Source organism: Nannobrachium achirus (assembly GCF_963921795.1).
Source record: "Nannobrachium achirus genome assembly, chromosome: 18".
Taxonomy (NCBI): Eukaryota; Metazoa; Chordata; class Actinopteri; order Myctophiformes; family Myctophidae; genus Nannobrachium; species Nannobrachium achirus.
Genome location: NC_137825.1, coordinates 1,948,823 through 1,959,072, shown reverse-complemented (window position 1 = coordinate 1,959,072; position 10,250 = coordinate 1,948,823). Strand labels below are relative to the sequence as shown.

Genomic DNA, 10,250 nt, shown 5'->3' with positions numbered 1-10,250 from the left:
AAAAGAAGAAAAAAAAACACTTTTTTTTTCCAAAATGACTGCCAACTCGGGAAACTCGGGCTGTGGCAGCCTGGGACTACTGTAATAACTCGGGAAACTCGGGCCTTGGCAATCAATGAGTTATTTAATAATTGGCCAGAATATCAAATACATTCTCATCTTATTAATATTAATTACTTGGTATCCTGTTTTTTACAATAAGTCATTTTCTATGGCGATCCATTCTTTAGCTGTGTTGAAAAGAGCTCCCTTTCACCAAAACAATCTGGGAGTAACATCCTTTTTTCCTGGATTTGCTGCCTGTCATTTTGGGAGGACAAACGGACATTCTTCCTCCTGTATTTTATCTACAACGTGTCCATTGTTCTTTGACGGCCAATAAAAGCCCAGAACAAGAGAACAATAGAAGTCTGTGACCTCCTCTGCTCCCACGTTGACCCCTGAAGACGTGAAGGTCAAGGACTTTTACATTCCTCCTCTGAAGGTCAGAGCGTTTCAGCTGACATTTTCTGTCTCCTTCAGACTCAAACAGTAGCAGATCTATGAGCTTGTAGATCTGATACTTCTGAAGCAGATCACTGAGTGCCGCGCTACGAGCTTGATGCTTTTAATAAAGACGTTCTGGGTCGGTACCAAACGCTACTCCTGACAAACACTGACACATAAACCACCAGAGAAGAGCTAAAAGACTGATCGTTTACTGCGCTTTGGGGTTTCTATTTTTTCTTCTTTTTTATTTAAATTAATTCACTAAAAGGTTATTTACAAATAGCTGAAGTACATACAGTATAGGGCTATAGTGGTTACCGTATGTTTTGTAATAAGAACAATAAGAATCTGGTCTCAGTGAGGGATACTATATTGTCATTGCGACCGTAGGTGACATCACATCACAAGAGCAGAGATCTCCATAATATATGGTCATAAACAGGTGACATCACTGTGGTGTGGCTGGTTCAGACAGGGATCTCCATGTATGGGCATAACAGGGATTGTATATTTTGATGTCATGGGAACCAATCTAACAGAATCCCTTTTTGCACAACTTATCACTGCAGTGCCAAACTAAAGTGTCCATAACAGTCAATGCTAGTCATATTTATATCACCACCATGTGAAACATGTTAAAATACTCAATACAACGAACCACTGCAGGAGAAGAAATATTGCTGCGTCAATTCTTCCCAATTCTTCTTGCCATGTTTGTGAGCTCTTTGAGGAAGTATGAACTGTAGGACTGGAGAGGCTGCATCATTTAAGAAACACCTTTCTCACCGGCAGTGTTGAATTTTGTCGACTAAAACTATGACGAAAAATGATTGTCGAATGCGTTTTTTTCACTGACGAAAACTAAATAAAAACTAAATCAAAATTAAGCTGTGATGACTAAGACTATATTTATTGACAATTTCGTCAACAGAATAAAAACTAGACCAGTAAGACTCCCTAATCGGGAGATAAGCGACCGTAGGTCACATGTATACACAAAGAGTAGGGAGCAGTGTCCCCAAAAAATGTGGAGGGATCCATGTTGATGACATGAGTGTAGACATACTGTGTAGCGAGTTTCGTGATAATAGGGGAAAAATTGGAGGAGCAGTGTCCAAAAATGTGCTTTCAAAAATCGGCCTGAAGGTGGCGCTATATGGGACAGATCCATGTTGATGACATGAGTGTAGACATACTGTGTACCGATTTGAGTGATTTTAGGGGCAAAATTGTAGGAGCAGTGTCCAAAAATGTGTTTTGCAAGAATCGGCCTCATGGTGGCGCTAGAAGAGGGCCATGTGAGAAATGAGGGGTGGGGTCTCCGCGCCGCCGAGGCGGACGAATATGTACCGGCCCCGGCTGTCCCGGTCGCTCCTAGCCCAAGTTACGGCATTTTATGTGCGCTGCAGTGGCAGGGGGTCCTCCACTGGGGGCACCACCACTTTTGCATCCGTTCTGGAGCACCAGGAGTGGGTGGTCCCCGGGAATTCCCCGTGAGCAGCCCCGTTGGGGTGGTCATTTGGTCATTTTTGCACATTTGGTCATTTTTTACACCTGGGGGTCCCCCAGGTACCTGGGGGTTCCTGGAGCTCCGGGGGTCCTTGGAGGTTGTAGTTTGGCAGGCAAGGAGTGTGTGTGCAAAATCTGTCATGGATCGGGGCAACGGTTGCGGAGATATGAGCAGGGCAAAAGTGTGACGTGTGACGTGTGACTGACTGACGCACGGACAGCCGGTGGAGCTTTTGGTAGTAAATGCGACCTATGGTCGCAACTAAAACGTTATGGAGAAACTTTAGTGGAGAACGCATTGTGAGCTTGTAGATCTGCTATTCTCAGCGCACACAACCAAGTGTAAAATCAGTCATTACGATGTCATCAAGGCCTGCCAAAATACATTTTAGTTGACTAAATCAACTGTAGATTTAGTCGACTAAAATTAGACTAAACTAAACTAAATGACATTTTATTCAAAAGACTAAAACTACATTTGCTGTTAAAACAACCCTGCTCAGCGGGCATCATAACTATAAAGATGGCTGTCACTCTATCTTTCAGAATTGTATTTATTTATATAGTTATGTGAACACTGCTGTCCACTTGGCTTAGAACCATATGAAAACTAGATGTTTTATAATTATAGTTATATAGTTATATAGTTATATAGTTATATAGTTAGAACCATATGAAAACTAGATGTTTTATAATTATAGTTATATAGTTATATAGTTATATAGTTATATAGTTATATAGTTAGAACCATATGAAAACTAGATGTTTTATAATTACAGTTATATAGTTATATAGTTATATAGTTATATAGTTATATAGTTAGAACCATATGAAAACTAGATGTTTTATAATTACAGTTATATAGTTATATAGTTATATAGTTAGAACCATATGAAAACTAGGTGTTTTATAATTACAGTTATATAGTTATATAGTTATATAGTTATATAGTTATATAGTTAGAACCATATGAAAACTAGGTGTTTTATAATTACAGTTATATAGTTATATAGTTATATAGTTATATAGTTAGAACCATATGAAAACTAGATGTTTTATAATTACAGTTATATAGTTATATAGTTAGAACCATATGAAAACTAGATGTTTTATAATTACAGTTATATAGTTAGAACCATATGAAAACTAGATGTTTTATAATTACAGTTATATAGTTATATAGTTAGAACCATATGAAAACTAGACGTTTTATAATTACAGTTATATAGTTATATAGTTAGAACCATATGAAAACTAGATGTTTTATAATTACAGTTATATAGTTATATAGTTAGAACCATATGAAAACTAGATGTTTTATAATTACAGTTATATAGTTATATAGTTAGAACCATATGAAAACTAGATGTTTTATAATTACAGTTATATAGTTATATAGTTAGAAGAACCATATGAAAACTAGATGTTTTATAATTACAGTTATATAGTTATATAGTTATATAGTTAGAACCATATGAAAACTAGATGTTTTATAATTACAGTTATATAGTTATATAGTTAGAACCATATGAAAACTAGATGTTTTATAATTACAGTTATATAGTTATATAGTTAGAACCATATGAAAACTAGATGTTTTATAATTACAGTTATATAGTTATATAGTTAGAACCATATGAAAACTAGATGTTTTATAATTACAGTTATATAGTTATATAGTTAGAACCATATGAAAACTAGATGTTTTATAATTACAGTTATATAGTTAGAACCATATGAAAACTAGATGTTTTATAATTACAGTTATATAGTTATATAGTTAGAACCATATGAAAACTAGATGTTTTATAATTACAGTTATATAGTTAGAACCATATGAAAACTAGATGTGTTATAATTACAGTTATATAGTTATATAGTTATGTAGTTAGAACCATATGAAAACTAGATGTTTTATAATTACAGTTATATAGTTATATAGTTATATAGTTAGAACCATATGAAAACTAGATGTTTTATAATTACAGTTATATAGTTATATAGTTAGAACCATGTGAAAACTAGATGTTTTATAATTACAGTTATATAGTTATATAGTTAGAACCATATGAAAACTAGATGTTTTATAATTACAGTTATATAGTTATAAACTATATGAAAACTAGATGTTTTATAATTACAGTTATATAGTTATATAGTTAGAACCATATGAAAACTAGATGTTTTATAATTACAGTTATATAGTTATATAGTTATATAGTTAGAACCATATGAAAACTATATGTTTTATAATTACAGTTATATAGTTATATAGTTATATAGTTAGAACCATATGAAAACTAGATGTTTTATAATTACAGTTATATAGTTATATAGTTATATAGTTATTAGGGCTGTCCTCGACTCAGGATTTATGAAGTCGATTCGAGTCGCGGGGGTTAATCCGACGCGTCGACGAATCGTTTTATAGTCTACTTTGTGTAAAAAAAAAAAAAAAATGTTGCTTTAAACCACGTCAACATAATACATTAAGAGATTAATTGAATACACCGTGTTTTCGGTGATATCGGTGCGCGAGCACAAATGTTATCTGCATAGCAGTGTACAACCATAGAGTTATAACACACCATTAAAACAAATAAAACATCTCCGCTGTTTCAACTCTGCCCCGTCTCTCTGCAGCGAGCAGTAGAGATGAGACATTCGCGAACGATTCCCCTCTCTTGAACGGCTCTTTTAAATGAACGATGGGATCCAGTCCGCAGTCGCGGGACACAGAGCACTGACAGAGTAATGAGTCAGTGTCGAGAACGGATTCATTTCAGAAACTGATCATAAAAAGGTGGAGGCATAGCTCCCGCTTGAGCCAGCAGTGGACATGTCATGGACGCAAACACAGCGAAACACAATCATTCATTATGGATTACAACACTGGAACAATTCAGAAGCACTTTAATTAGAAAATGTAACTTGTAGCCTACACTTGTGTATGTTAATTTGACTTTAGAAGATTGTTTACTTCGTGGACGTGCGTTTGTGCTGTGGCAGGAGGTTATTTAATATGGGATTCTGACAGCGTGCTCACTTGCTTCCTCCTCTTAACGGAACACTGTCGGCTCCGAATGTTTTAACGAAGCGGCGGTTCTGAACCGTTCTGGCCGTTCCGTCTCACTTTCAACCCGACGCTGGTGTGAGACAATAAATAACTGTTCGCCAATTGCTACGTCTCATTGGAAGTACATGACACCAGTCCAGCAGTGCACCGCAGTTAAAGCCTGGTGATGCGAGGTTACACCGCAGTAGGCTAACTGGTGATATAAAAAATATATATATTTTCGCTTCGACTCAATCAATTGGCGTCGATTCCCGGGGCTTAAAACGACGCGTCGATTCGTCGATTTTTAGAGGACAGGCCTAATAGTTATATAGTTATATAGTTAGAACCATATGAAAACTAGATGTTTTATAATTACAGTTATATAGTTATATAGTTATATAGTTAAAACCATATGAAAACTAGATGTTTTATAATTACAGTTATATAGTTATATAGTTATATAGTTAGAACCATATGAAAACTAGATGTTTTATAATTACAGTTATATAGTTATATAGTTAGAACCATATGAAAACTAGATGTTTTATAATTACAGTTATATAGTTATATAGTTATATAGTTAGAACCATATGAAAACTAGATGTTTTATAATTACAGTTATATAGTTATAGTTAGAACCATATGAAAACTAGATGTTTTATAATTACAGTTATATAGTTATATAGTTATATAGTTAGAACCATATGAAAACTAGATGTTTTATAATTACAGTTATATAGTTATATAGTTATATAGTTAGAACCATATGAAAACTAGATGTTTTATAATTACAGTTATATAGTTATATAGTTATATAGTTAGAACCATATGAAAACTAGATGTTTTATAATTACAGTTATATAGCGCTCACTGCTCAGTGTGACAGGCCCTTTAAACTGATGTCAGAGCAGCCAGTATGGAAGAATGCTATTGGTCAAATACTGTCCAATCACCACCTCTTATATCACTGCACCGCATGCTGCTGTGCACACACACACACACACATGCACACACACACACACACACACACACACACACACACACACACACACACACACACACACACACACACACACACGCGCGCACATGCCTGCCCCACACACACAGGCATGCACACACACACACACACGCCCCCCCACACACACACAGAGTAGCGTACAGGCTGCTGTTGTATTCCACATCAACCATGTCTCCATGCTCTGCCTTGCCAAACATCAAACACTTTATGTGGCATAAATTACCCTCTCACACACACACACACACACACACACACACACACACACACACACACACACACACACACACACACACACACACACACACACACACACACACACACACACACACACACACAAACAGGCAGGGTCTGTGTGTGTGTAGGGGGGGGGGGGGTCTCATTACTGACAGGCTTCCCCAGGAGGAAACGCCCTGCTAATGACCCCCCCCCCCCCCCCCATGCGTTTCCGGCCCACTAAATTATTAGCAGGGCCCCCACCTGTGGGGTGAGGGGGGGGGGGGGGGGGGGGGGATTTAAAAGTCACACATGTGACACAAACCTAGCCTGATAAATATTCACCTTCCTCCAACATTTATCTTATAGCAGGGACGTGCAGAGAATGTTAGAGAGGCAGGGGCTGAAATCTCTATGAAAGGTCCTTTTCGTGAAAATATCTAAAATATTTTCGGTGCTTGATACCACACTGAACTAAGCATAATCAAGTGAATACTGGAGATGTGGCGTAACGGCATGGATTTCTACACAGAGAGGGCAATTCTTTCAACATAAGATGCTGCATTCAAGTTCAGGAGAGTTTGGACAAGGCAATTCTCTTGAATGCTGCCTTCAGGTATGGCATGGAAAGAGGGGGCATTTGCATTTCTTTCACCATAGTAAAAAATCACACCCAATGTGAAGTGAGCGGTGGTCGTGCTTGCATAACGTCTTCAATTGGTAATTGGTGATGTAATACAGGCTACACACACACACACATTGCTATGGCAAAACGCTGAGGAAAAGTGGCTACAGACACACGCACAGCCACTCTATGGAGTGGTTTACCACCGCTCAAAAACTGCATGCATGGTCTGGAGAGGACACAGTCCACAGTCTGTATACTGAAGTCAATTGTATACAGTACTGTATACCTCCAGTAGTATACTGTACAGTATATTGTACAGTATACTGTACAGTAGGCTCAGGCTGCACTAGATTCATTTGGGGGAAGTTTCTTGTGAGTTCAAAGGGACCCGGAAGTCTGCCACGGTCCTCTATCTGATCTGATGGCATCAAAGTGTCACAAAACAAACGTCTTCCATAGAAATCTGCTGCCGCTTGTTCATAACAACCTGTTTCCTGTTCCTAACTACCTGTTTCCTGTTCATAACGACCTGTTTCCTGTTCCTAACTACCTGTTTCCTGTTCATAACAACCTGTTTCCTGTTCCTAACTACCTGTTTCCTGTTCATAACGACCTGTTTCCTGTTCCTAACTACCTGTTTCCTGTTCCTAACTAACTGTTTCCTGTTCCTAACTACCTGTTTCCTGTTCATAACAACCTGTTTCCTGTTCATAACTACCTGTTTCCTGTTCCTAACTACCTGTTTCCTGTTCATAACTACCTGTTTCCTGTTCATAACTACCTGTTTCCTGTTCATAACTACCTGTTTCCTGTTCATAACTACCTGTTTCCTGTTCATAACAACCTGTTTCCTGTTCCTAACTACCTGTTTCCTGTTCATAACTACCTGTTTCCTGTTCATAACGACCTGTTTCCTGTTCATAACGACCTGTTTCCTGTTCCTAACTAACTGTTTCCTGTTCATAACTACCTGTTTCCTGTTCATAACAACCTGTTTCCTGTTCCTAACTACCTGTTTCCTGTTCATAACTACCTGTTTCCTGTTCATAACTACCTGTTTCCTGTTCATAACAACCTGTTTCCTGTTCCTAACTACCTGTTTCCTGTTCATAACTACCTGTTTCCTGTTCATAACTACCTGTTTCCTGTTCATAACTACCTGTTTCCTGTTCATAACTACCTGTTTCCTGTTCATAACAACCTGTTTCCTGTTCCTAACTACCTGTTTCCTGTTCATAACTACCTGTTTCCTGTTCATAACGACCTGTTTCCTGTTCATAACGACCTGTTTCCTGTTCCTAACTAACTGTTTCCTGTTCATAACTACCTGTTTCCTGTTCATAACAACCTGTTTCCTGTTCCTAACTACCTGTTTCCTGTTCATAACTACCTGTTTCCTGTTCATAACTACCTGTTTCCTGTTCATAACAACCTGTTTCCTGTTCCTAACTACCTGTTTCCTGTTCATAACTACCTGTTTCCTGTTCATAACTACCTGTTTCCTGTTCATAACAATTTCCTGTAGAGATTCCCTAACAAAACGCTGGTTGGAAATCTAAAATGTCTCCCGTGTGAGATTAACAACAACATCAACAGAAGTACAGCGTGGATCTGACAGCTCTTCAACAGAAGTACAGCGTGGATCTGACAGCTCTTCCTTGTTGCATGGAAGGTCAACCTCTTTTATTGTGACCGAAGGTCACAGTTTAGTATGAGAAACGCCACATCTTGTCTCCGTCCGTGTACGCTCAGTGTGACGCTCTGACATCACTGTGATGTCATGGGAACCACCCTGATGTCATCAATATTAAGCCCATATCTAACAGGACTACATAATGGAATGCCCATATATGGAGGCCACATCGGCCACATACCACACTAACAGAATCCATATATGGCCAAGACAGATGGCCAAGACAGCCTATATCTGTGTGGCTGGTTCTACAGACAGGGATCTCCATAGATGGGCATAAAAGGGATTGTATGTATGATGTCAGATGTCATAGACGTCATAGGACCTTCACATAATGAATAACTGAGTCAGCATGTTTGGGCTCTCACAGCATATCTCCATATACAGCACATGGATCTCCATATATGGGTACCAGGGGTCTCCATATATGGGTACCAGGGGTCTCCATATATGGGTACCAGGGGTCTCCATACATGGGTACCAGGGGTCTCCATATATGGGTACCAGGGGTCTCCATATATGGGTACCAGGGGTCTCCATATATGGGTAACTGGTCCAATAAACATCACTGGCCAGACGGCAAAGACATGGCAAGGCTTGTCACCCTTAGGCGTCTTACTGGTTATTACATAATCGTCTAATCGCAATTATTTTTGCGTGATCGTCAGATCGTTCACAAATAGAACAACAGGCTCCACCCCCTGTTAACAACATCACCTGGTGGTCTGGAGGAGAACTGCAGCTGCATGGTGTCATGTTGTTATTTAATCCACTTATTAAGATCTGCTGTTAGGGGAGGGGAGGGGAGGGGAGGGGAGGGGGAGGAGAGGGGAGGGGAAGGGGGGCAGATGTTGGCAGAGCCCAGCTGTCAGTGAGGGTGAGGGGGGGGGGGGGGGGATCAGAGCAGACCTGTGCGTACTCGCTCTCTCCCAAAGGATGCTCTCTCTCTCTCTCTCTCTCTCCCTCCGTTTCCTGTCAGTCTACTGTCCTCAAATAAAGGCATAAAAAAACCAAAAAAACTCATCTTTAAAGAAAGAAGAAAGAGGGAGAGAATTAATGTCCTGTTTGATCACCCCACAGCGTCATCAGATCTACAAGCACTAAACGTGGCAGGAAGCCTTGTGTTGAGAGCTTGTAGATCCACCTGACAGGGAGGAGATGGGGAGGGAGGGACCACCAGGAGGTTTGGGGACATCTGGGACTCTTTGGGGACGGATGAGGATGATGACTCATCAATATTCAATCACTCTATGAACCTCTTTAATTCAAGATGAGGATGATGACTCATCAATATTCAATCACTCTATAAACCTCTTTAATTCAAGATGAGGATGATGACTCATCAATATTCTAATTGAAGCGTCCGCCCAGCGGTGCTATGATGTTTATTTAGAGATGAGACTGGGGGATTCTACGGTTCATTATCACTCCATTTAAAAACCAAACCTCGGTTCGAAGTGAAGCGGTGAATCTGAGTATAAAATTGTCTGGAGAGCCAAATTGTCAAGTGAAGCTTGACCAATGTTAAATTTCTTCATTTTGGACTGGACAGGCACGGGACAGACAAACTTCAAACTAATACCGACATAAGGCACAAAGTGCCAGACCAGCTAGTCACATTTGGGTGCCGCAGTAGTCCTAA

The 10,250-nt window shown here is 39.1% G+C and overlaps 1 protein-coding gene across 1 annotated transcript in view; it reads right to left on the bottom strand.

The window, feature by feature from the left end:
• Positions 1-9,356, bottom strand: part of tanc2b (tetratricopeptide repeat, ankyrin repeat and coiled-coil containing 2b) — a gene marked incomplete at both ends in the record, with an annotated part of 99,602 nt that extends 90,246 nt beyond the window's left edge. Inside the window, 1 exon segment of the mRNA XM_080746875.1 lies at positions 9,326-9,356. Within this exon segment, the coding sequence (XP_080603001.1) occupies positions 9,326-9,356 (31 nt within the window).
• Positions 9,357-10,250: the final 894 nt, after the last annotated feature.